The 27,687-nt window shown below is 39.9% G+C and overlaps 1 protein-coding gene across 6 annotated transcripts; it reads left to right on the plus strand.

The window, feature by feature from the left end:
- The first annotated feature begins 2,225 nt into the window (after nt 1–2,225).
- col17a1b (collagen, type XVII, alpha 1b) lies at nt 2,226–27,080 on the plus strand. Of its 6 annotated transcripts, none has more exons than XM_027277768.1 (56): nt 2,271–2,367; nt 2,443–2,706; nt 3,864–3,928; nt 5,990–6,040; nt 6,196–6,303; nt 7,691–7,999; nt 8,112–8,168; nt 8,303–8,338; nt 8,465–8,515; nt 10,198–10,344; nt 10,643–11,230; nt 12,291–12,374; nt 12,482–12,544; nt 12,628–12,786; nt 13,868–13,960; nt 14,048–14,092; nt 14,171–14,314; nt 16,129–16,893; nt 16,981–17,031; nt 17,119–17,136; nt 17,247–17,273; nt 17,364–17,426; nt 17,524–17,628; nt 17,725–17,778; nt 18,379–18,414; nt 18,547–18,600; nt 18,703–18,738; nt 18,820–18,855; nt 18,954–19,016; nt 19,477–19,548; nt 19,647–19,673; nt 19,775–19,810; nt 19,915–19,950; nt 20,039–20,119; nt 20,257–20,292; nt 20,402–20,494; nt 21,553–21,627; nt 21,779–21,829; nt 21,912–21,971; nt 22,065–22,133; nt 22,219–22,245; nt 22,341–22,400; nt 22,493–22,579; nt 22,698–22,736; nt 22,880–22,993; nt 23,083–23,202; nt 23,300–23,410; nt 23,501–23,635; nt 23,714–23,851; nt 23,973–24,161; nt 24,862–25,011; nt 25,116–25,352; nt 25,470–25,634; nt 25,775–25,855; nt 25,934–26,017; nt 26,114–27,080. In XM_027277768.1, exons 3-56 carry the CDS (start codon nt 3,874–3,876, stop codon nt 26,167–26,169), a joined length of 5,727 nt encoding a protein of 1,908 aa, XP_027133569.1. In that variant the 5' UTR covers nt 2,271–2,367; nt 2,443–2,706; nt 3,864–3,873; the 3' UTR covers nt 26,170–27,080. The 6 variants fall into 6 exon arrangements, with proteins under 6 accessions (XP_019125936.2, XP_027133569.1, XP_027133570.1 ...); XM_027277769.1 differs by having other exon boundaries at nt 2,461–2,706; XM_019270391.2 differs by lacking the exon at nt 2,443–2,706 and having other exon boundaries at nt 2,226–2,367.
- Nucleotides 27,081–27,687: the final 607 nt, after the last annotated feature.

Raw genomic sequence — 27,687 nt, forward strand, 5'->3', positions numbered from 1 at the left:
GCTCTAACTTACCCGGCTAAATATGCTTGAGGATTTGATTGGGTATTACTTGAAAACATCTTATTATCAGCCCAGCTGCTCGGCGTAGTCAGCCAAGCAGACAGACAGGAGACACTAAGTTTAACTCTGTGTTTTGAAAGAGGCAGGCTGTGACCTGTGGCCTCCTTCTGGGTTTGATAATGACCCCAGAGTGGCACAGGAAACACTATACCACTTCAGCACTAGCTCCACCGACTCCATAAATCAAAACATGCATTCTTTTCAGACACAATACTCTCTTCTATTTGGGAACATACATTTCACACTATGGTACATAGAACAAGTGCTTCACTGTGTGTCTGTTTTGCTCTCAAATCTGTTCATATGTGTGTTGTGTTATAAACGAACCGAGTATTTTCTGGATTAATCAAATCAAATGTTTGATTGCTTGTTTTGTCCAACCTAAAGATTTATTTGCTATCACATGAGATGAAAAGCTGCAAATCTTCACATTGCTGGAAATAGAGAATATTTAATTTTTTTGCTTGAGAAATGTCTTGAAATGAGTCAGCCTAAAACATCTAATTGTCTCGGCCTCTGTTAAATCATCTACTTGCCTATTATATGAGTCAGAATCAGCCTTATAGACCAAGTATGTGTACACATGGTCCAGGAATAGACATGAAACTAAGAACAAGGACAACAGAGCTGAACAAAGATGTACAAATAGGGGAATAAGAGTTTGAAAAAAAAACCCGAAATGAAATAAATCATACAAATCACATAAAGTTTGTGCTCTGTTCAAATTTTTTCCTGCGTCACATCTAGGTGCACTCATGCAGATAAAATCCAGTAAACGGGCTCAAGCTGCCTCACCTTTTTGGATTTATTATCTGCCGTGTGTTTGTTTTTATCGGGGAGGTTTAGTCAGCTCAACTAAACACAGTGTGACATCCATGAAAAGACGAGCCTCAGCTTTATCTCTGTAAAACTGTCAGTCAAAGTGTGAGGCTTGCTATATATTATATTTTATAGTTAACAAATAAATGCTGCTTGACTGGCAGAGAAATGCCTGGAGGAGATTTCCCCAGACGCTGTCATAGAGATGTGTAGATTCCTCCACAGCCCACAGAGGAAAAGCAATGTAACCTATCTATCCCATCAGTTGTTGTAACAGGACAATGAGCTATGTCTTCTGGTTTACCTGAGGAGAACTGGTGGTTTCTTACTGTCACTTTTAAAGTGAATCATTAATGAGTCACATAATCTTGATAAACATGGAGTGATTAAGCTGTCTCTCGTGGTGAACTGCTTTTGAACTCTAATCTCACCTAATTTGGGCACCTCTGAAACTGCTGTGCTGTTCCAGAGAAATAACAAGCCCTCTTCTGGCGAGCTGTTCAGCACGGACGTGAGTTTGTTTAAAGCCAAGAGAGTTTTTTATTTTTTTCCACCACGCTCCAACTGTTGTTTTAACTAGCTCCCCTGTTCCGTTAGATAGGCATTATTCAAAATCACACATAGATGTAAGAGTGCAGCAGCAGCTCCTCCTCTATTACACTGTCCTTAGGGGCATTTGTTTTCCATCATTTTAGCAGATTGGAGTCATGCACCCTGTGAGTCATGCAGGGTGGGTGGATGTCTACAGCAGGGTGTGGTGGGTGCAAGGATCTTCTACTGGTGCTCGCGGCTGCATGTGGGGGGAATAAAGCATCCAATTTGGTTTAAAATGGCAGAAATGCAAATGAATAGATAGGGTGCTTTCTTTATGATCATACAGTTAAAAACAGCTCATATGGGAGTGTGCTTGTGGTGGTAACATCTTCAGTGTCACAAGAAAACCATATCATAATCCCTAATCTCTACAGTAAACAGGAAAACTGATCCTTCAGCAGCTGCACAAACAGTCCTTTGTGCAAAGTTGGGAAGTCACTTTGACAAGTACAGTATACTGAGTCTTGCATTGCTCTAAGAAAGTGTGTGTATGTGTTGTAGGATACTGTTTAGATATGTAATGGCACAGTGGTTGGAACCATATAGACTCAAATGATCTGTTTTAACTTTCCAATGTGCGCACCAGATGTGTTCCAGCTGAAAAAAAAAAAAAGCTGGATTTGCTGCTGCTGCTGCACACAATAGATCAGCAGACGCTGTGATGGTTTGATGGTTGCACTCCTTCAATCCAAAGAAAGAAAGAAAAAAAAGAGAGAGAAAGGAATTAAAAATCCCACCTCCCAAATCGCCTCCCTTCGACTTGCTCCCCCACCCCCTAAAAAGTTTGCCAGTTTCGAAAAGTGGTGACCAAAGCAGGAGCAGCAGCAGGAGGAGTAGCAGCAGGAGGAGTTCATCACTTTTCTTTTTCACAGTCGACTATCTGTCTCTGCAGAGGTGAGTCTGACGACTTAATTGGTTCCCTCAGGCGCTGTTTTTTTTTTTTTTTTTTGTATTTTTTTTATATTTAAGATTCAGCCTTTCGTGCAGTCTACTACACCTGTCTGCCAAACTCCAGCGTTGATGGGCGCGGCTGGGACCTGTGCCCAAATCACTGTTGTGACTTGCCTGGGAAAGTTTAGCTGAAAAGGCACAAAAGAACCGAGGACTTTAGGAACATCCCACCACGACGCGTCAACTTCATATAAACACTTTATTCCTCTCGTGGATCAGTCGATCCATCTTTGAGAGGAGGAGGAGGAGGATTTGATTGATTGTTGTCCGAGCTGGCTGAAGGTATGGATCTTTAACGACACACAGTACACTGGATTAAACCTGGAGACTTCTTCTGTATGTTTAAAAGTTTTTATTCTGGATGTTTTTCTCCCCACCTGACGGTTGCATCTCTGCACTAACAACTGGGACTTTGGTGATGGGCTCTCTAGCTCTCCTTTTTTTTGGCTTTGTAGTTTGGATTTGTTGGATGTAGAATGGAATTGCGCAAAGTCCTTTATATTCCCATAAAATATGACAAGTACCTATGTTATGTGTAAATCAAATAGGCTAACTAGGGGGGGTTTTTTGGGATCATTTTTCTCTCGGTGGTTTCCATATATTTAGTCTGGTTATGGTGATCTCAGGATAGTTTTACATGTATTTTTGCTGGGCTATTTACATCCCTCTAAATATACTGCAGCACCAAGCTGTTAGCGCCAGTTTTATGTGACATTAGTCTTTTATATTTACTGTTCAGATCAGTTACAGACTATAACAGGAAGAATAGTACACGCTTTAATGAAAAGAAGTGTTGTTTCAATGACTTTGAGTCATATTTGACTCTTCTGTGAGGTGAAAAATCTTTTTAGTCTCTGAATGTGATATGAAAGCGTGCTGCACATGCTGTTAAATGTCCTTGGCTGGCAGGGTGTGGTGAGAGGATGGTCTTTCAGGGCTGTGCAGTAATCCACTGGTCTCTTTTGTTCCTTTGTTGGTTTACTCTTCAAAGACACAAAGCGAATACGAGGTTGATTGAAATCTATAGATGACATATTAAAGCTTCAGGGGCCTTTCTTGTGGTATGATGGTATCATTCACATGAGAGTGCTTAGGAAGTTATTTGTTTAGGTGAGAGTTGAATGCGATGAGCCTATTAAGATAAAAAAAAAAAGCAGGTTGTTTAGCTCTTTTAAAAAAAAAATATGATCATGGGATTGATGTGATGAGATTTTTCCCTCTACAGTGGCATGAGATGTCAAACAAATCCAGCAAACATTAGACACAGGCGGTCTGGCCTTTAACCCAAATCATTCCCCCGGGCATAACTTTCCCATCATATGTTTACTAAAATGCCATTTAACCACAGTTAAAAAGTTAAGGAGTGGACAGGCTTTGATCAGCAGTTGGCACAATGATCTGCATGACAGTGGTCAAACATTTTATCATCATCTCACCAGATAAAATGGGATGGACGAATTAACAAGACAGATGGACTTCTCAGGAGGATTGTCGGGAGAAAAGGGTGAGATTTCTGGATTTATTTAAGATGTTTTGAAATGAAACCATTAAAAACATTCAAGTTAAAGGGCTGGTTCAATTAAATCACACATTAAAAAAAACGCACTTAATGTAAGACCGGAATATGTCCGGGCCACACAAACACAATGGAGATGAATTTATGGTGCTTCAATCATCAAAAATACATTTAAAAATCCCCAAAACAATGCAGGCCTCAATGTGGCAAGATATACAAAACTAAACTATAAAAGGCGTAATGACAGATGAGTATAGTGTGAGGTCTGTGTTTAAAGACTCATAAACATTACTCATACTAATAGTTTTACTTTCCTGGGTGATGCTTTTGTCTGTCTTTTGGGGGGCTTACTATCACTAACACCATTGGCATGCCTTCACTGGTCTCAGGTTTCCATTTCTGCCCCTTATTCCCAGGGCTCAGGGTGTTAAGTCATCCTCCGGGATTTCCTCCAGTTGTTATATCTGAATCTAAAAGGGCAGCTCATCTTAGCCTAACGACGTTTGACACGAGGTCAGGGAACGCCTGATTACATGTTTGACTGACTAAGACAAACATATAATCAGACACTCTGTCGTCCTCATGTTCTTTTCTTGTTTTTATATGTCACAAGTAAACTTATACATCTCATTTCCAAACCAGTGGTTTGACAGACAAGAGAAAAGACAGAGGACGCAGACAAGATAATGTGGCTTGGACATAATATACAAAGTTCAGGAAAACATCATATAAAAAAAGTCAAAACAAGAGAGTTTTAAGATGTTTTTTATGCATTCATTTGGCTTCTCGAAGACCTTTTTTGGAGGCTGTGCGCTTTAAAGACTCCAAGGCTGTTTCAGAGTCGAGGAGCAACGGCAGCTCAAGTATGATCACCTCTGGCTTCTAGCCTTGAGTCTGAAACAAACAGTAGTCCCTAAAAGGAAGGCGGAGGAGGATGAGGAGGAGGACTGGAGTGAGGAGACAGCATGAAACTGAATTGGAATTTACATTATCTATAACCGATTCCAGTAAATCTCAAGTTGGAGGACAAGATGCCTCCTAGTGGAGGAGGCTGTTATTAGTGTTAATTACCGTCACCCAGTTCGTTATGAATGTGACGAACTATATTCCCACACGTTGTTTATATTTAGCAAAGAATTTAACAGCTAAACAGACACAGATTTAGATTTAAGCGATAAATGACACACAAACAAGTTCACGGCACAAAAAGTCAAAGAGATTAAAGTTTCATGATTAAGTTCTGAAACAGTCGTAAAAAGAAAAAATCCAAGTACAAAGATCCTCCTACTGGAAATTACTGGTTTAGTTCTTCTTATGTCTCATGATGAGAACTAAACAGTCTCCATGACAACTGAGCAAATGGAAAGCTCAAGATCTGAAAAAGACAGACGTGTCTTAATTGTTATTGTTTTTGTTTGTTTGTTTAAATCATTTGTACATTTTTTCATGACGAATTAATTACATTATCAAACATATATCTGAACTTGATCACACATCCTAATAAGCGCCTTATAAAATTGCAGCTAACGGCTTTGATAATGATTAAAGTAACTCAAGTTCAAGCAACTTTTATGTGGTGTGTAATGTTTAATAAGTCATCAGCAAAAGTTAGTCACAACTAAAAGGTTTTTATATTGATAACAATCCATTAATTATGAGTCATAAATGTTAGTAAGTTGATTGTGGTTCAAGAAGATCCATTGGAGGTTACTCCTGAAGAACTAAAGAGCACCAACCTGGCAACCCAAACATTATATATCATTAGGAAATTATTTGTTATCCTTTAATAAATCCCTGAGTCTTAGTTAGCGGGCCTGCGTTTTCACTAAAGCCGCACACTGGCAGTAATTCTGTCAACACCGTCTGTCAATCAAAGTCACATTAATTCAATCGTAGACGTGTAGAAATGATCACCATGCCAGTCACTCAACACTCAAGCCAACACCCACCAAACTAACATATAACGGTTTGAATAGTTTGCTGTAGATCTCTGCTGAACCGCACAGTGTACACAGACTAAATCCTTTCTTTCTTTACATGTGCGCTCAGTTGTGACAGAAACTATAACGTCCACGACCAGACTGTCTTCTCTCCCACCAAGTGAGTGTCTCTTTCTTTCTTCCAGTCATGCTAGCTTTAATTATCGGCAGCAAACTAAGAGGCATAATATAGTAATTATAGCCGAGGAGTCCTAAAGGAAGTACCCGATGAGTAACAGCGTCTCCTTGTTTTGCTGTGTGTCTTCTCGTTGCTAGAGGGAACCAGTGGATCAAATCACAGGAATATGTCCAGCAGTGCTGGAGGGCTGGGCTTGGAGAAGAATGTCTTAACCCAGAACAGCAGTGGAACTTATTTCTCCTCATGTGAGAGCAAATTTCCACTCATGGTCCAAAATTTTGGGGAAGTTGTGGCTTCTGTGTTCAGACATGTCTTGAGATGCTTAATGTTATATTTTTAACCCCCCAGTAGAAGGAAAACTAGCAGTCATTTCATTTTCAGGGTTTCTGTATCATTTCACATCACTTGCAGTTTTTATTCTGGGAAGTGTAGGGAGGAAGTTTTCATATTATTCATTCAAGTTATGTAGAAACACAAAAAGCCCCAGACACTGTGAGTGTTACACACATTTAATAAGTTCACATTTGAGGTACTTGTACTTCACTTATACTTTCATGCTACTTCATACTGATGTAGGTAAATATTGTACTTTTTACTCCATTACAGCTGACACGTATAGCAACTGGTTACTTTACAAATGTACACAAAGTTTTGTATAAAACATTTTAAAATATAATGCTTTGTTATAGACTTAACTACAGACAGTATTCCTTAATACAATTAGAGCTGACAAAATTAGTTGATTAGTAAATTAGTCCAGTGAGTAATTTAAAGGTCCGGTGTGTCAGACTTATGGGGCTCTATTTACAGAATATGGCAGAAATTGAATATAATATGCATAGCTATGCCAAAACACAACGATGACAGCCAAAACACAATGATTCTTATTTATGTAAATAAGAATCATTGTGTTTTTATTACCTTAGAATGAGCTTATTATTATAATACTCTGGTTCTAAATAGGGTCTTTGATGTTTTCTGCATATTTTCACATATTTTCGACAAAACCAGCAGTGTTAAGTGTCAAGTTTTTCAAACCCAACATCATTTAATCTCAAAATTAGCAGTAGCAGAGTGTTTTTGCTTTGTGGTATTGCTACTTTTACTTAAGTAAAGGATCTGAGTACATCCTCCACCCCTGCTATAGCTGATACATAAATGTAAATTCATCTTGAGAGTCCTGAGAAAAATTGTGTAATTTGGTACTAATAATAGACCCAGTGAGACAAAACAGACCTGTGCAAAAATGTGAAATATGGCTGCAGGTATAAGCATAAAGTTAAACATATAGTGAGAGTAAAGTTTACAATAATAATTCAGATTTTCTCTAGTTTAAAATGATCTGCTTGTTAAACACAGAAAAATAAAGCATTACCACTCATTTGAACCGTACTGTTGGGTAGTTTAGACAAAAACAATGCATCATACTCTCATTGTACTACTTAAATGTAATATAGAAGTATAAAGTAGCATGAAACAGAAATACTCATGTAAAGCCCAAGTAAGCAAGTAAAAGTACAGCATTTAGGTCACCATCGTGTGACTCAGGCATATTCCTGTTTGCTTGTTCACTCTCTAGAGATGATACAGTTGCAGGAAATCAAAAATAACTTGCATGTATCATCCCTCCAGCCTCTGTAGGTGTGAACACCAGCTACAGCTCCTCAGGAGTTTACGTAGGAGGTGACTCCTCAGGAGGTGTTGATGGAATTGGGGGATACTTAGATGAAGAAGGATTTGGAATTGGAGGCGGAGGAGGCGGAGGAGGAGGAGGAGGAGGAGGAGGAGGCGGTGGGAGTTATCTCGTGAGCTCGGTGTCAAAGGTCAGGTCCAGCTCGTCGGGCGGTGCCAGGCGAACGCAGACCGCTGGCTCATCAGGAGGCCTGTCACCAGGTTTCCGGGAGAGGAAGAACATTTCAAGCCGCTCAGGAGGTTATGATGGTGAGGTCCTGTTAACGAAAACAAGCACTGAAACAGAGGCTTCAAAAAAGAAGGAAACCATCATGCATGTGGGTGTTGTTAACATTTCTGCTGCCATTGTGTTTTATTATAGGAAGTTCCAGTGCTAATTCCTCTCCAGAATTTACACGCAAGGATTATGGGAACTATTGTAAGTGGGAATGACAGCTCTGTGGGATAATATACTTTATGATTACACATTATCATTCTAGATTTACCCTAATGATATGTCTCTGTGTGTTTATTTATGTTTTCTTCCTTTTTTCCTGTCTGCTTCCTTTGCAGGCTCCAGCACCACCAGAGGGAGGAGCGAAAGCAGAGGTATTCAATAATTTCATCCCCTCCCTCCTTCACTATTCCTGCACCATCTGACTACGAATTGTCCTGGTTTTCTTTTTATTAAATCAGGATGCCTTTGTCCATTGTGTGTTGTGATTTTTGTTCCAGAGAGTGAGATCAGAGCCAGATTACAAAGTGCCTCCCCCACCGCCTGCAGATGTAAGACCACTTGAGACACATTGATCCATTTGCTGGTGGTTATGCAATCTCTCATAAAAGCAACAAAGCATCTTTCTTTGAGCGTGCTCATTCAGGGGAGCTGTTGGATAGTAAAACATTTTTTGCCGCTGCATGGGTCACTTTAGTGCAGTGTGTTTTTTGAATTATGGTGCTGTCAAATGCTTTAGCTCTGTATTCAGTATATCACACATTCCTTCTCTCTCACCTCTCACATGTGTGTTTATGTCCATGAAATTTCCATTAGTAACACATGTGCAGCTGCTCCAAAGAGGGGATATATAGTACATTAGCAAAAAGAAAAAAAACAAAGAGGGTGAGACTGAGACAATAAGGATCCTGGGTTTGTTTGCATTGTGTTCACGTGGAGACAAAGTAAAGGGGCAGATTTGTGGTGGCAACAATGGCACACATGAGTCACTCTTTGCAGCACCTCCTATTTGAAGCAAAAAAAAAAAAAAACCTCCAAAAACAGTTGAGAGGCAAAGTTTTATTGACGTCAAACGCTCCCCCTGCTGATGAAAATGTATAACTGCCATAATTAAATCCACATTTTCATTCTGTGCAACCCTAACCCCGCCTGTACTGGGTCTCAGATTGCTATGTTGCATTGTATGTACTTTCAGCAGTGGTGGAAGAAGTATTTATTACTTTTGCACAAGTAGAAACAGCAATTCACCACTGTGGAATATAATTAAACACTTATACTATTTTAGGTACTTTTACTTTGCATCTTATGCTACATTTCAGGGGGGAAAGATCAAGATTTTACACACAAAACACATGATGCATGAATTGTTACAGCTACATTTTGCAGCTACGTTTGCGTACTTATACAAAAGTTAACTTATGAATGCAGGACCTATACTTGTAGGTGTTATTTTATGTTGTATTTTTTTACTACTACTTTAATCAAAAACATATGAGTCAAAAACCTCTGTACTTCCCCACCGGTACTATTTACCCAAGTAAATATATATATATTACAACCACTTTAGCTTTATTTAGCAAAAGTTAGCTTGTGAGATAGCCCAAAAGCCTAAAGCTAAATTTACTTCCCCCCAAATGTTTTCTGTAATTGAAAAGCATCCATTTTGATCAGCTGACATGTTGGTTATTAAGTTAGTGTTTCCACATAATTAAATGAGACAGTGGCTAAATCTAATCATGGTGTAAAAAAAAAAGTCAGCATTAGCAGATATTAGTAACAGCCAATCTCAGCTTTTGACGTATTTCATGTGATTTGGTGGTTGAGCTACCTTTAAATCATAGACACCAAGCAGTGGTTCAATTCCTTCAAGTTCTGTCGACTGTAAATAATCAATATAAAGTTTAAAGTTTCTTAAACAATCAAGTTAAAATGAACAAGAAAGACTTTTTTTTTTTAATATTTGCATTCCCCAAGGATTAGCCAGGCTGCAGTATCTGTATTTTAGGAATTAAGCTATCTATGCCAATAATTAACTTAAAAGATCTTAAATTTAAATAATTAAAACTCTCTATCTGTTGTCGTCCAGCCTGAAAAATGTCCCATTTGTCTCAGTTTCACTACTTCTGTGACATGACTGTAGACTTTAACACTTTCAGACTAAACTCATACTTTTTACTAAATAGATATGGTAGTATTGCAGTTGGTGAGCGTTGTTTGTGTGACTGTTTTGCAGGGACGGAGCTGGACGATGTGAAAAAGCTGTTGAAGGGACGCTCTAGCAGCGTCAGCCCCACTCGCTCCTCCAACACCTCCATCACCCTGCCGGTGCCTAAAAAGGCTACAGTGGAAACCAAGACTATCACTGTGGCCTCTCAGACAGGTATATACTCTTACCAGAGTAGCACATATATATAGACATATGTGCTTCCATGGTAGACAGCATGTCTCTCTCCTAAAGGCTCAAATGGCCTGAGCATGTGGTTTCTGGGAAGATATTTCCTTTGAGCCTGGACAATTAACAACACATACTGCTGTTAGAGTATTTCAGGAATCTTGAAACTTCTACATCTGGATCAGAAAATGTCATCTGCTGCAGGATAAATATGGCAGGATGTCTTTGATCATTTTGGACAACACAGTTTTATGACAAACAGATTTTCGTCTTTCCCGTCTTGCAGGTTCAACTTCATTTGCCTCTGGTGTGAGGTCAGGCGGCTTTCACACCATTGAAACATCAAGCCTGTTTGACAACGGTCTGGCATCTGGCCAGTTTGACAGTGATATAAAATCAGGCCAGTATGACACTGGCCATAAATCTAGCCAGTATGATGGCAGCCTGAAGTCAGGACAGTTTGATACTTTTATAAGAACAGGCCAATATGACAGTGTGAAGTCAGGACAGTATGATGTTACTCTGAAATCAGGACAATATGATACTGGTGTCAGATCAGGCCAGTATGATGTTACTCTGAAATCAGGACAATATGATACTGGTGTCAGATCAGGCCAGTATGATACAGGTGTGAAGTCAGGACAGTATGACATGAGTTTGAAATCAGGGCAGTACGACAGCACGATGAGATCAGGCCAATATGACACGCTGGACGCTATACTTCCATCTTTCTCTTGGTCCACCTCCACGCTGCCTGCTGCCTCCACCACAGTGGTTGCTGCTAACTCCAGCAGCTACTCATATCAGACCGGCACCAACAACATGCCGGGAGGATCTTCGCCGCTTGGCGTCACGTCACCCTCGTCCCTGTCAGGTGAGACCAAACGTCCCTTCAATATTACCTGTGACCTGCAGGTGAAATGTGGTCTTGTCTGGAGTGTGAAGAATGTTATGTACTATATATGGACATAGTTACACATAATTAAATATACAAATGAGCAAACCTGAAGACATATATTCTGTCTTTGTATGCTTCGCAATTTAATTTCCTTCATATTTACTGTTGTGAAGCTAAAAATAAAGTATAACTTACCAGTTATACTTACTAAAATGTGAGGTTTTAATGTTTTTTTCCTGCTTTTCTTCATTATAAATGTATTATATTTGGATTTTGGGCTGTTTTTTGACTGAAAACAACTTTCTTTATCATGAATTTGGAAGCAGCTGAGCTGTATTAATTATAAACCTACTAACAAAATAACTAATTTAAGAAGAAAGATCCAATTAAATGCTTAAATTTATACCATTCTTGTGTTACATTTACTTTTTTTCTATTCAGTTCAGTTTTATTTACATAGTGCCAAATCATAACCAAAGTTATCTCATGACACTTTCCATATGAAACAGGTCTCTGCTCTTTATAATGTTATTTATAGAGACAGAAACCTCCAGCAGAGCCGCTCACTGGTGGACGGTCATCTGCCGCGACCAGAGAGAGGGATAGATATATAGATGGATAAATAGATGACACAGACGCGCAGAAGCATTAATAATGACAATAATTATAGCTATAAACTTTAATATGAGTAACCAATCGTTGATCTTATAGATATAAACTTTAATATGAGTAACCAATTGTTGATCTTATAGATATAAACTTTAATATGAGTAACCAATCGTTGATCTTATAGATATAAACTTTAATATGATTAATGAATCGTTGGTCTTGACATAGCCACGATACGTGAGAACCTGTGAGACAAGAAAGCAGAAAAACTCTGGGGAAGATCTAGAGCTTATCTTATTTCATTTTTGTCTCTTTCCCTTGTGTGTTTTGTTTGGCTTTTCTTCTTCTCTTGTTCCCTGAATATTCAGACCAGTGTGTGTTATTTTTTGATTTCATTAAAAATCAAATTCTTGTCTCTTCTCTACAGTTTATGGCTTTCAGAATAATCTGGCTCCCACCTCAGCCAGTGTTCTCACCACCAGTGGAGCCAATGTAAACGCTAGCGTTGGAGGTACAGCAGCACATTCTCTGACATGTTTCCACAAATATTTTGCACTCTAATTGTCCAAAATTGCGCCTCTCTTACTGAATGTGTTCTTTCTTTGTGTGTATTTTTAGGTTATGGAGTTCAGAAGAATGTGTCAAATAGTGGTGGTGTCATCAGCACTGGAGTCTCTACAAGTAAGTCCACAATATATGAAAATATCCCACAGTCGCAGCCAAAACTTAAATGATGCCTGATGGTCTTTTTTTTTCATTGTCAGCCACTAGATCCCAAACTGATGATTCATATAAGAACAAGTTCCTGATCTCTGAGAAGGAAAACGTTCATGCCAACAGAGACAGAGACACAGAGATGCTCATTTTGGCCAAAGACAGTGGTAAGCAGTTCACCAGCAGCAGCAGCGTTCACATAGGAGGAGGTGAGTCAGATACTTACTGCCCTCTTCTGGACAAACACTGACTCTTCTCTCAAGTTTCTCAACTTTTTCTGGATCCCAAAACTGTGTGCGGTTCGATTCAAGCAACAGAAAAGTTTGTAAAAGATAATAGTTTAGGTTACATGTGTAAAAATTTAAGAAATTATACATTTCTTAACAAAAAAACAAAATGACCTTAAGTTTTTTTTAAATTTTTAACTTCTAATCAGGAACTGAGGTATTGTCACCTTCACCAGAATTTATCTGTCTTGTCTTCAGGACTCTCTACAATCAAATCTTATCCTCTACAATCAACATTTTTCCTATTCTTCTACCTTTCTTGTTCTCTCTTTAAACTGACGATATTTGCTTTATTCTGCACTTACGTATTTGCATTTTATTCCATTTTATGATATCGTGTTTTTCCAGTTTATGCGTGTTAAACACAATAAATAAGATAAGATAAGAGCCTTTAGTGATCCCACACCAGAGAAATTCCCTTGCCACAGCAGCTCATATGTACAAGGTGGCTGAAGGAAGTCATGAAGTCATGCTGGTGTTAAAGAGTCCGACAGTTGTTGGAACGAAGGACCTGTGGTAGAGCTCCTTACACGGTGGGAGTAGCAGTCTGTTTCTGAAGGAGCTGTTTAACGCCTCCACAGTCTCATGCAGGACGTGAGAGGAGTTGTTCATGATGGATGTCTGCTTTCCTCTCCTCCACTTCCTCTGTGGAGTTTAGAGTGCAGTCCAGGACAGAGCTGGACCTCTTGACCAGTTCGTTGAGTCTTTCCCTGTCTCTCTCCGAGCTTCCCCCCTCCTCAGCAGACGACAGCACAGAATAATGTCAGAATACGTTTTTAACAGACTGTCCTGCACACTCCAAACCTCAGTCTCAGAAAGTGGAGACGACAACATGTCTGTGTTGTCTGCCCAGTCGAGTTTATTGTTAAGGTGAACACTATTTGTATGCCCCCACCATCTTGATATCCAATCCCCGGATGTTCACCGGTCTGGCCTGAGGCGTCTTTCTAGCCTTGATGTGAAGATGGTGTTTAAAATAAATCATTCTTATCTAATTTTATAGGATCACTATCAGGAGATTCAATAAAGAAAGAGAAGATTATTTCAAGCTACAGTGAGACGATGCCACTGAAGACGGAGACGGGCAACTCTTACTGTGAGTGCTCATTAAAACATGTTAAAGAATAAACTAAATGTATGATACTATATATAAATGACTGATGTTTATTCATTCTTTTATCAGATGGATCCTCTGGAGTTATAATGAAAGACAAAGCCACCTATGCAGGTATTTTATTTGCATGCATTTTGACGATGCACATTTAGTGTTTTAAAATAAGGATTTTAATCTTTACTCCGTCTTCAGAGATTCACAGGGACAGTGGCATCTTTGGAGGTGGAGGACTGTGCTGCTGCGCCGACTCCTGTTGCTCCTGGTGGAAATGGCTGCTGGGTCTTCTCCTCCTCACTCTGCTCCTGCTGGGACTCCTCTTTGGGCTCATTGCACTGGGTGAGGTCGACTTTCACAACAATATTATGAGATTTAATAGGGAAAAAATAAAAATAATCTCCCCAAAGATAAAACCTTTGGAGTCATGAGATATTTTCTGGAACTGCTCTGCAATGGGACGCCTGGGAGTGACTGTTTTTGAACCAATAAAAAGTGTGTTTCAGCTTTTACAGGCTAGTGAGCATTATTTCACAGTGCTGCTAAGAGCTGCAGGGCTGTAAATGTACTCCCTTCCTTGGAAACTTGATCTGTGGGTACTGTCTCACTGCCATAAAGTCGGTCTGGCATTCATTGTCAGTGGAGCAGCTCCAGAAATTGTTGCTTCATGACATCAGAGACTCCAGTTTGTTTTGCAGCATGGAAGTTGTTGACTTGGGTTTTTATTTTTATTTGGGTTAAAATGTGATAAAACAGAACCTGAAATAACATTACAAACCTGTGACTGATGTATATTTTTATTCACATATTTAAACATGTGCACAGCACATCTGTTAAACAGCTGTGGGTGTAACGACAAAAAAAATCTTTATATCTGAAGATTTTTTGTTTGTTGTGAGTCATAACTCAGTAAAACCTGAACACACAAACATGGTCCATATATTTTTAGAATCAGTGTGACTTACACGTTCTAAAGTCATCATTATAATTAAGTCCACTGGGGATAAATGTCCAAAAACCTACTTAGAAATGATTAAAAAATGACTCCTGAACTATCACTTCTTAGTGATAGTTGCCTGTTGTATATTTAAGGGTACATTATAAACAGGAACTGTTAATAGTTCATTTAGCATACTTTTAATGCTGCCAAATCCAGGCTAGATGTTGTAGCCCTATTAACTGATTACATGTCAACATCCTTCCAGTTGTCAGACCCCTGCTCTGTACCAAGGTTGTCATACTTTTCTTTCTTTTTTTTTATTTTTGAGCGATCGGACAAAATAGATTGATCGTCTTACTTTGATTGTTTCGCTTTAGCTCATGAGATTTTGCCAGAAATGTTTTTGGGAAAAGTTTATTTGAACTGCAGAATGTGTGTACAGGTGACTACAGTTCAAAGAGACGGACGGTTAATTGTTTGTCCGTTAATTTAGACACTGAAGTTAAGATCAATCTACACATTTAGTCACAAGGATTTGAGTTCTTGGCTTCGTGTTTTGTATTCAAACACACATGAACCATGAACCATGAGCCACTTTTTTGAGTTAACTTGTACAATAAAATGTGATCCAATAAAACAACTTTCCTGTAAACTACTTTTACAAAGCTTATGTTATCAGACAATGTCAGAGAGGTATCAATTCAACTATTATGTTTAATACTGAGGTTGTGGTTTGCAGTGGTATTAATCTGGATTACATTATACTGAGAGGTGTTTCTAATATTTTGGCTACCTACTTTACATACCTGAGACGGCCAGTGTTTTAGAGTCAGACATTGTTTTTCTATTTTGTTTGGAGCAGCTACAAAGATCGCCTTGTATAATCTTTATTGGTGATTTTTGAGATTGATTGTTATTATTTGTATTAATTAATTAAAAATAGTACAGTGGTTTTCATACACTGTATATAAAATGTATTTGGGTAATTCACAGAAAAACACCTTGCCATATTTAAAAAGATTTGTTTATATTGTTATATTCTTTATTTTGGTTGTTTTTGCTGCTGCTGTTGATTTAAAAGTCGCAGTATTCATGTGCAGTTATTTAGATCAGAAAATACTTTACAAATAACTTCATTTGTGAACTCAATCCTGCTTTAATAATAATAAGAACACTTTTTAACTGTGTGCTCCTTGTTTGTGCATTTTACCAACAGCTGAGGATGTGAGAAAGCTGAAAAATCGAGTGTCCACCCTGGAGGCAGAGTCCTCGGTCGCAGCTGCTCGAACCAGTCGGCTCTCAGGTTCTTCCAATGACATCAACATCTATGGTGCCGGTGGTGCAGCTGGTGCAGGTGCAGCTGGTGCAGGTGTAGCTGGTGCAGGCGCAGCTGGTGGAGGCACCAGCCACACTGACAACACGCTAATCCTGGGAACTGGAGGTGGAGGTGGTGGAGGATCAAGCTCTAGCTCCAGCACACGCATCGGTATTGCAGCTGGTACTGGTACTGGTGCTGGTGGCTCCACCAGCAGCAATGGCGTTGACATCAGCATTGGAGGTGGTTCTGCTAGTGCCGGTGGAGCCAGTGGAGCTAGCGGAGGCAGAGTTGGAGGTGCCGGCACCAGCTCCAGTGGTAGCACAGGCAGTGCTGGTACCGCTTTCGGTGGCAGTGCTGGTGGTACCAGTCACAGTGGCAGTTCTGGAAGTGCTGCTGGTACCGGTCACGGCGTGGGTGGTGGCAGTGCTGCTGGTACCAGTTACGGTGGCAGCTCTGGAAGTGCTGCTGGTACCAGTTATGGCATGGGTGGTGGCAGTGCTGCTGGTACCAGTTACAGTGGCAGCAGTGGAAGTAGTGGTACCAGTTACGGGTATGGCCATGACCTCAAGATCAGTGTGAGTGGAGGACACATAGACACTGCTGCTCTTCAGATGCTGATGCAGCACATGTTACGATCTGAAATTCAGTCCCAGGCCTTCAGAGGTACGGCACACACTGTATGACTACATGAATCTTGTTACACGCACATACACTCACACAAGATTCACATGAACATGTTTTCTGTCTCAGGTTATATAGTCTCCTCGGTGCAGGGAGAGAGAGGACTACCTGGACCTAAAGGTGAAATTCAGATATTAAAATCTAAACACATACCTCTTTAATCAACATGAGCTGTGTTTAACCAATGTTCATTTTTGTTCTTTTCAGGGGACACTGGACTCAAAGGTTGGGAAGCAAAATCACTTTTACTGTTTGATAGGTTGTATTTCTGTATATCTCTTTGTCGTCCACTGTGTCCTCTCATCATGATCAAATGTTTGTTTTCCTCATCACAGGAGAAGCTGGTCTACCTGGACATCCAGGTGAGGAATTATGACACTTTCCTTGAGTCATAACCAGTATTTTTAATTTTTTTGATGTGTAATTTTACTGACTGTGACCTTTGACCTCAGGTGCTCCAGGTCTGATGGGACATGCAGGCCCTGAGGGTCCTAAAGGACAGAAAGGAAGTCAAGGTATAGAGAGCGCTTCAGTTCAAACTACATGATGCAAGTACTCTGCTTGACTCATTTAGAGTGAGATCTTTTACCTGTATGTAAAATGTCTGATCAGGTGATCACGGAGTGGACGGGCAGCCAGGTGTCAGAGGTCGCGAGGGTCCAGCTGGCCCCAGGGGTGAGCCAGGATCTTCAGGCTTTGCAATCAAAGGTGACAGAGGTATGACTCCCAGCAGAACTTCTTCTATTGATTATATTGATTATATACTAATCCTTTGAGTGTGTCACTACAGCATCTCGTGTTTGGTTTGTGCAGGTGATCCTGGAAGTCCTGGAGTTCCTGGACCTGTTGGATCTGTCGGACCAAAAGGTGAGATCATTGAATAAACAACAAAAATATTATAACAATCAAAACATTAAGCATCTGTAACAGTTTAATACCTCATGGTGTATGAACTAGAGACAACACCAGGTGGCAGCATAGTGTCTACTTTGACGTAGACCGTAAACCATAGATAAACAGCAAAGAATAAAAACACATTAATAAATTATGCTGCTTTTACTTTGAAAACATCACAGATGTTTGAGCACATGTGGAAGGTTTAGTGTGAAAAATGTTTTTCTCTGAGAACTCAAACTGCTAGAACACCAGCAACATTAATTCAGCCAGTAATAACAATACTTTGCAAAAATTGTTTAATGTCATAATGACATCTTTCCCTCATAAATATAGCTCTCTAACTGTTTACTAGCCATTTATTCAGCCTGTTTATAATAGGAAATTATAGAAAAGTGCGTCAGTTCTTAATTCCAGTTTTGGTTTTTGTTAATTTTTCATAATAACTAGTTCTTAATTCCAGTTTTGGTTTTTGTTAATTTTTCATAATAACTAAGCTGCCCAAAGGTGATTTATAATGTTTTTTGTCAGACTTTACTTCTCCTTTCTCATAATTATTCATCTTTGCTCTAGGCGCACCTGGAGTTCATGGACTCCCTGGGCCACCAGGTCTGTTTCTCCCTGTTATCATTCATGTAGAGCATTACAGTGATTCACCTGCAATTATCTCAGATTTAGAAGCAGAAAGTATCAGCGCTTTGACTTAATCTCTGGCATTTTACATTAACTGTCTTGTTACAGGTCAACCTGGTCCTCACGGTTTCCGTGGCGAGGCAGGGATACCCGGGCTTAAAGGTAGGTTACATGAGAATTACTCATCTAAACACTGTTAAAAGCATTTCTACACTATAATTCTATGCTATAATATTACTCACAGTCAGTCCTCTCACTCTGCAGGTGACAGAGGGCTTGCTGGATTTCAAGGACTTAAAGGTTTGTTGTAACTACGTCAGGTTTTTATACGACTCGTGGTGTCAGTGAATGTTTTTAACTATAGTTTTATGTTTATTTCAGGTGAACCCGGTGACAAAGGTCTCAGAGGTCTGCAAGGTCAGCACAGCTTTGTGAATTAAACTGAATTTGAAGCTGTCAAATTAGCACGTTATATACTCTGTACAGTTTTCTGAACCAGTTGTCCCGCTCCTCAGGTGAGGCTGGTTTACCAGGTGTGCAAGGACCGGCTGGAGAGAAAGGAGCCAAAGGATCAACGGGTAAGTCTCAGGACCTCCAGCCTCAGATAGTTCCAATATACTATAATAAGATTATATTATTCGTCTTCTGAACTATAACAGCTAGATATTTTGGGTTAGACGAGAAGATTAATACAGTTCTCACATCTGTCCATTAAATATGAAGCAGCTGTTTTACTTAGCTTAGCCTGGCTGTGTCCAAAGGTAGCACTCCAAAAACCACAAATTAAGACGTTATAATTTTGAGTTTGTTTAATCTGTTGTGTAAAAAGAACCTGTTTTACTGAGGTTTAAAGTACTTGAAAGTTGATTACAATTAATTACAGTGATCAAAACAAGTGCACCAGTCCAAAATATATTTAATATATTTAAATAAGCATCTCTTCCTCTTCCTGAATATGAAGTATTTCAGAAACACAATGCTCTCAGCCAAAGACAAAAACAAATTCTCATAAATTATATTTTTATTGTTGGCTCTCAGGTGAACAGGGATCTGCTGGGCCTCCTGGACTCAGGGGTCCTGCTGGACCTCCTGGAGATGCTGGACTTCCAGGTAAACCTGAGCCTGAAGTCACTGTTGAAACTTGATCTTCAGATATATATACCATTATCATCAAATCATGTATTCATAATATCTTATCCTCTGTGTAGGAACACCTGGTCTTCAAGGACCACCAGGTATGACTGTGTAATATAATGCAGCAGACATTGGAGTTTTATAATTAATTCTATTGTTTGCTTTCAACATTAATTAAAATGTACCTGTGTCTTGCTTTTAGGGATACCAGGGAATCCAGGAAGACCTGGCATCAAAGGTATATCTACTGTCAACATCAACTCCATTGAGCGCCTTCTTCTTTCTAACGTTTCGTCTCTTAGTATCTGTATATCCAATGTATCATGTGTCTGTCTGTTTAAGGTGAAACAGGTGAAGCAGGAAGAATCATCAATGCAGGTAACAGAACATGATACAACTTATAATTTAACTTCTTATAGATTGGACTGTAGTTTGAGGATATCTGACCTTTAGTTTTATTTTCCAGCTGGCTCCACTTCTGTCGGCATCCCAGGACCACCTGGGCCTGCTGGTCCCCCCGGCCCTGCCGGACCTCCAGGATTATCAGGTCAGACCTTTAAGAAGTCCAGAGAGTAGCATATGTTGCATCTCAGCCCTGAATGATTGTAACACTAGTAACAATATTACATCGCTTTTGTTGTGGCAATTTCAATATATTATATATTTCTTTATTACCCTCTGCAGGTCCTATTGGTCCCGCTGGTCTGCCTGGCCAAGCTGGTATGCCTTTGTGTTTTTGTTTTTTGTTTTGCTCCCCAAAGGCAGCTTTTAAAATTGGATATACTGCTCTCAGAGTCGCATAGATGCTGCATTTTGTTTGTCTTTATAGGTCCTAAGGGTGACAGAGGGTACAAGGGAGATCAGGGAGAACCAGGAATAACAGTGAGAACAACTGAAAGTATAAGCTCAACCAGATCTGAAAGTGAGTGCTTATTTTATTCCCTTTCTATAACACGTACAGTATTTAGAGGCGAGAAATAACTTGCTGTATCTGCGGTGTAACATTATCTGCTGCAAAATTGCAATACAATCCAGTTCAGTACACTCAGGAGTTTTGATGCTACAGCCTTACTTGGTCTGGTATGCCCAGTAGCTGTCAGTGTCAGATCCTTAAAGCTCCAGTGTGTAAAATTTAGGGGTCTCTTTTTACAGAACTTGTTTTCATTAGTGTACAATCACCTGAAAATAAGATTTTAAAAAATATTTTTGTTATGTTGAACCACAATGTAGCTCAGAACGGACAAAGTAAGCACTGGCTCTAAGCAGGCCTGTCAATTTCTCTCTCTTACCCTTTAAAGGTGCTCTGTTACAAGTAAAAATCCTGCTTACTTATGCAAAAGTATGACAGTATAATTAGGGAAATGTTTTTTAAAGTAAATAATAATAATAATTACAAATATCTAATAATAAAAAAGCATGTGTTAAGCTGGAACCGTGAAATGTTTGGCACCTATTATCAAAATAATTGTATTTTCTGTCAACTGACCTAGCAATTCATCGAATCATCATTCAGTGGTATTTGGCATAAACTGTCGGTTAATTCAGTTTATAACAAAATCTTAATCAGAATGATTAATGCATGCATACATGCATGCTTATAAAATTATAATCTATTTTATAAGCACACAAAAATGATTTGCAATCATTTAAATTAATTACAAAACAATATTTCCATCTGTCGTGGAGTAGAAGTATAAAGTAGCATGAAAATGCTCGAGTAAAGTACAGCTACTTTAAATTATTTTTTAATTACACTACCTGAGTAAGTGGGCTTAGTTACATTCCTCTTCTAGTACCTCATGGTGCCTAATGCTAGCAAATAATAAAACTGAAGTAAGCAATGTCCACTTGTGACCACAGGTGGCGCTGATCAGCAAAATAAACCAGCAATTGTAATTTTTTATACACTTTTACTCAGTCTCTCTACAGACCAACAAACCTTTCATTACATAAAAATCTGTGTTTTTGTCTGTGCTTTAGGGCAGTTTGGTGCTGGTGGAGTGTCTGGTGGACTGACCGGCCCACCCGGCCCACCAGGTCCTCCTGGACGTCCAGGTAAATAAGGCACAGCATGCTTTATTGTGGCATCATCAATCAATCAATCAATTAATCATCTTCAGTGTTTTTGTAGGATTTGTTTACAGTCGTCTCGTAATATTCTTTAAATGTCACGTGTCACTGACTGTTTTAAAAATGTCTTCATCAGGAGATTCAAGACAGGGACCTCCAGGACCACCTGGGCCTCCAGGTCGGCCAGGCAAGTATTTTGTTAAATGGTATTTTTGTTTATTACATGAAGCTCACTGCTTCATATCTAACTTGGTCGTTCTGCATTATAGGCTATGGAAGTCCAGGACCTAAAGGAGATAAAGGAGATGCAGGCTTTGCATCGAGCTCTGGTATGATCCAAAATCTAAACTTGCTCTGTCTTGATGTGGCTTTGACATGTAATAAGCAGTAACAGAATAATTTCAACACTGCTCCTCTTACAGGAACATTTTACCCTGGACCACCTGGACCACCAGGACCAGCTGGGCCTTCTGGGCCTAAAGGATCAACAGGTTAATGAGATTTTTTGAAGACTTTTTACTTCCTCTGATTTAATTTTAGTTGTACTTTATTATAACATCTCCGTCATTATCGTAGGTTCTCCTGGACCCAGAGGATACCAAGGTAATTATCTTTCTTTAATATGTGCAGATCTTTTTTTAAATCACTCACACTATAGTTGTGAACACAAATAATGTGACATCTCATGTGTGTCTCAGGTGAACCAGGCCAGCCAGGTGTGCCAGGCAATCCAGGAAGATCAGCAAGCTCAGACAGAGGTCAACATCCAAACATAAACAGACAGATCTCATTAGATTTAACCTGTGGGCAATAGGTTAATATATAACTTTATATTTATTTATTCTTACAGGGTCGGCCTATTCTGGGGGACACGGGATCCCTGGACCACCAGGTCCTCCAGGGCCTCCTGGACGTCCAGGACCACAAGGATTTAAAGGTATCAGCACATCTGTGAATGATGTCAATGTTTTATTGTCTGTACTTCAGAGTAATCACTGTATCTTCATGTGTGGATCAGACCAAGATAATACTTGTTGTTTCTCATCGTTTCTAAGGGGACCCTGGATCTCCTGGTATTCCTGGATCTTCAAGAGGTAACTAAAATCTAAATTATTCTCCTAAATAATACTCAAAATGGAGTGATTTATCTCAACTGGTTAAGAATGGTTTTAAAGTTTGACTCCATATAACCTGTTCCTTCTTTTCTTTAAAATGATAATTTCTTCTTTGTCCTCAGGCGTCTCAGTCACCTCAGGCCCTCCTGGTCCACCGGGTCCTCCTGGCCCTCCAGGCCATCCTGGCTCCTTTGCTTCTTCTAGTGAGATGCACCAGTACATCTCTGACTACCTAAGTAAGAGTTTTTCTAAAGCAAGGTCACAAGCTCACAGGCTGTCGGGGGGACAGAAGACAGTATGAACATATTTTATTTGTTCTTTGCAGGTAGAAGCAGACAGGTTGGAACCCCCGGGCCTCCAGGTCCACCTGGACCTCCAGGAATCCCAGGAACCTTCTCAGGCTCAATAGAGGACATCTCTACTCGAATCATTGCATACATTCAACGTAAGCTTGTGCCTGCTCCCCAGAACAAACTATTAATAATATAGTTAGTTAATATAGTAGCATGGGAGCCACCATTAACTGTGTTGTGTAATTTCAGGTTCTGGCTCAGGGCTCAGCATTGGCGCTCAAGGTCCTCCAGGACCACCTGGTCCTCCTGGGCCTGGCTCTGGGTCCCTGACGGTGAATGCTCTCATTGCAATGCTTCAGAGTAAGTACAAATATAGCTGGGCTACATACATCGATCATCTTATTACCAGACACCAGACTAAACTGTGTCTTTCTGCTGTGATCTGTCTAGGAGATGATGTGAGGAGATATTTGTCAGGACCACCAGGGCCACAAGGACCACCTGGACCACCAGGGTCATCAGTAGGATTTTCAGCCACTTACAACATTGAGGAGATCGCCAGATATGTCTTCAACATCATGAACGGTAGGCACAGGTTGCACTAACACATAACAATGACCTAGAAGTGGAATCTAATCAAACTGTTTTTATTGTTGTTTTTAGACAGAGGCATCGCTAGAGGTCCTGCAGGGCCACCCGGTCCTCCTGGGCCTGCCGGGCCTGTCGGGCCTGCCGGACCTGCTATTGCACGTGGCTCCGGCTTTACTTCCGCTACGATCGACTATACTGAACTGATGAGAAGTAATTTTATGAGCTTTTCCCATCAACAGACACTGACCTTATTTGCACAGAGCATATTCTCCAACAGCAGTGAAATGTTTGTCACTTACTCATCATCTTCCTCGTATGTTTATCTACTTAGCTCCAGAATTCCGCTCATGGATTAGCTCTGCCGTACAACATGGACCTCCTGGTCCTCCAGGTCACCCAGGTCTACCTGGCCCTCCTGGCCCTCAAGGGCCTCAGGGGCCGTCAGGAAGCTCCTCATCCACTGTGCAAGGGGTGGGGGGTCGTGGCTACAGCTTGGAGGAAATTCAACGTTACCTGCAGAGTGAGTCTGACAGAGGACGAACATAATGTATGACAACAACTAATGCTAGTTTAGATTCACATAGAGAGGTAATGCAATGATACATCTTACAACAAAGAAACCCATCAAGTTACATATGATCCATGCACATACATACATTCAATAGGAGGAAACCCAAACCCTGAAGATCAATTAGTACACTATTCTTTATTTACTAAACATTTTTAGCTATCTTGCCTTCATCTGGGTGGTGTTTTAGGTTATTTTGGGTTCCTTGTATACAATTCGTTGACCAGTGATCTTTCTTTGGCAAATACACTCTTTTTATCTGAACCTATCAGTCGGAAAAAAGGTTTCAGCCTCATTTTTAAGCCAGGCTTTTAAATCCCTTCCATCTGCATTTAAACTTCACACACTGACCCAATGAACAATGATCGCTGAACAAAATTTCCAATTTAACGACAACAATTATTTGCCACACCCCAGTGATGTCATGGTGTACTGACACACCCTGTAGTACACGTCGACATCACTGCAGCTAGATAAGACGTTAAACCACTGGAGGTCAGCAAAAACAAGATTTTTAGGGGCTGTGAAGCTCCTCTTTAAAGTATTGTGATACAATCTTTATGTAGAGTTTATTTGTCTACCATCCAATTCTGTTAACATAAATGCTGTTTCATAAGGTGTCCTCATCTTGCAATGATTGAATCTTTTTCAGGCAATGGGTTCAGAGGTCTTCAAGGCCCTCCTGGTCCTCAAGGTCCACAAGGACCACAGGGTCCACCAGGCAGTTACACTGGAACAGTTTCCTACAGCGGAAGCTTCCCTCGGGAGAGTATCCGTGCTGAAATTCAACACTATATGACCAGTAAGCTTACATCTCACACAGTCAGACTAAAGACGTGTGATCAGTATCTGCAATTAAACCTCTATAAAACCTGAATTTGAAAAGAATGAACTTTTATTTTTCAGGTGACAATATTCGTCGTTCAATCATTGGACCTCCAGGACCTCCAGGACCAATGGGTCCAAAAGGAGAGCGTGGAGAGCCAGGTTACGTCCAGGGCTACTCGCAGAGCCAGAGCTACTCTCATGGCAACTCACGCCACGGCTCTGACAGTCAGACAGTCAGAGACATTGATATCCGCAGGCTCACTGAGAGAATGGACTACTCCAACGTCGCTATGAAAGTTACAGACTACATCAAAAGTGAGTCCAATTACAGCTTGGTAGATATGCTTTAACTACAGTTCCCATCATACTTGGATGTTGCTATGGATTCAGTGAGCTATGATGACCAACAATATTATAACTACCCTCCTCTAGATCAAGGCCTGCTGCAGGACTATCTGGTTGAAGGTCCCTTGAGGGCGAATGTAAGAGCAATTCAAGGACCCCCTGGTCCACCAGGTCCACCCGGACCAGCCGGTCACAGCCGTGTCATCGGTGCCTACGGCAACGTCACAGCTGACCTCATGGACTTCTTCAGAAGTGAGCATACAGAGTTATGGCTTTCCACATACTGCATCACGTTAAACCTTAGAGCAATGGAAAACTATCCAGACTTATGTAAGTGTAGCTGGAAAAAGTTGCTTCATCGCAACTGAATCTGTGCTTTCACTCTTGCGCAGCCTATGGCACCATCGCTGGCCCACCAGGAGGTCCCGGACCAAGAGGAGACAGAGGTTACCCAGGACCCAGAGGAGAGAAGGGTACAAACAGAGCTGATAAAACACTTCATAGTTTCAGTAATGTTTTAGCAAAATGACTGAGATAACTTATGTTTACAGGTGATCCAGGACCTCCAGGTTTACCAGGACTACCTGGGACATACACTGTCCAGATTCCACACAGGGTGCAGAAGAGGGATACAGGTAACCTGAGTCAAAATGTTCCCAAACTAAATACAAAATGTCTCTCTTTACACACATGTAACTCATCACTTCACCATTTTCCTTCATCCACTGCAGGCAATAAAGTGGTTGGTCGTCACAGGAAGCTTCGCCGTCAAGCCAACGGTGGCTAAAGGGCTAACATACTACTGGGTCGTGTCATTTCATTTCTACACAACTTCTTCTTTTTTTTTAGGTTCATCTGTAGCAATGCAAGTTAGTCAAAATGCTCCTTGTTCTTGTCATTTGTAGACAAGTCAGAGGACAATTTGAGATAATAAAAGCGGCCAAAGAAAATGCACCAGTCTCTTTAAAACGGCTTCAGTAGAGCTATGGATGGATGGATTTAGCTACTTGTAACACAGGCTTTATTATTTTGGACAAGTGGGTGTATTATATTTACTTTGCTTAGCTAGAAGCTTGCATTTAAACTTTTTCCAGGGGCAGCTTTGTTTAAGAGAATATCTATTTTTACGCAATAAGTAGCTGATATTTTAATTGCACTCTGCATCTTTTCTCGAGTGTGTGGTGTATCTTTTTTTTGTATTCATTGTCTTTTTGAGGATTATATTGTATTGAGGACTATATAAGTGTTAAGTGTTTTGTCAACGTAACCAATGTTTCATAAAAGGCTACAATACTGTTACTACCCACATAAATCAAGCCAAACTCCAGCTTTTAACACCCCATAGAAATTTTAACCTAAATATATAAAGCGATGCATCGTTATCTGAACCTGGCAGTCCCAGTCAGAGTAAGGGGTCAGTGGTTTAGCATGGGGACGAGGGTCAGGACTGATGATTTACTTGAAAGAAATCATGCTGTTCGCATGGTTAGAAGGCAGGGACTCAGATAATCACTAACAAATGACTGATTGGATTGTATATTTTTGTATGAGTGCACTGAAATTGATATATTTTCTTTATACCTTTAAGTGTTAGAAAGATTAAATTATAACATGTTCCCGGATTATGTTTTACGTGATTGAACTTATTGACATTTGATCAATATATCTGAAAGACACACAAATAAATCTATTTTTGGACTTGTGAGTCTTGATATTTGCATGACTAAAATTGACGACAGTTTTACTTCGAGGTGTTTCCAATGTCAAATAAACAGTCAATATTTTATTTACAACAACAAAAAAAATGTCCATTTATAAAGACACTTTAAATACATTTGATCTGACATCAAAAATGCATATACTAAGAATATTCTGTGGTAGAATGACAGCTTATCGACACATCAAAATGCTGTAACTTAATGAAATAAAAAAATATTTGAAATCTATGGGGTGTATGGTGTAATTCACAAGACAGTCTCCAATAACCCCAATAAAAATCCAGCATTCATGACAAAACACTAGTCGATGTTTATGTCAGCATACGGAAATGATAACATGCACTGATGTGGCAAAAAAAAAATTAAACTAATCAGGTTGTCTTGAAGTCGGTCTCTTTTTGTGAACCGTCACTTTGTTTTAAAATACAGCGAAGGACATCTCCTCCAGATACAGCATTTTACCTTTCATACAGCACTGGTCTCAATGAAAGGAAAGGCTCACCAAAAAGAGCGATTACAGCATCAATACATCAGGAAGGAATACATGTTTAGAAAACTAGACGTGGTCATAAAATACTTAAGGCATA

The sequence above is a fragment of the Larimichthys crocea genome, chromosome III (assembly GCF_000972845.2).
Source record: "Larimichthys crocea isolate SSNF chromosome III, L_crocea_2.0, whole genome shotgun sequence".
In the NCBI taxonomy this organism is placed as follows: domain Eukaryota; kingdom Metazoa; phylum Chordata; class Actinopteri; family Sciaenidae; genus Larimichthys; species Larimichthys crocea.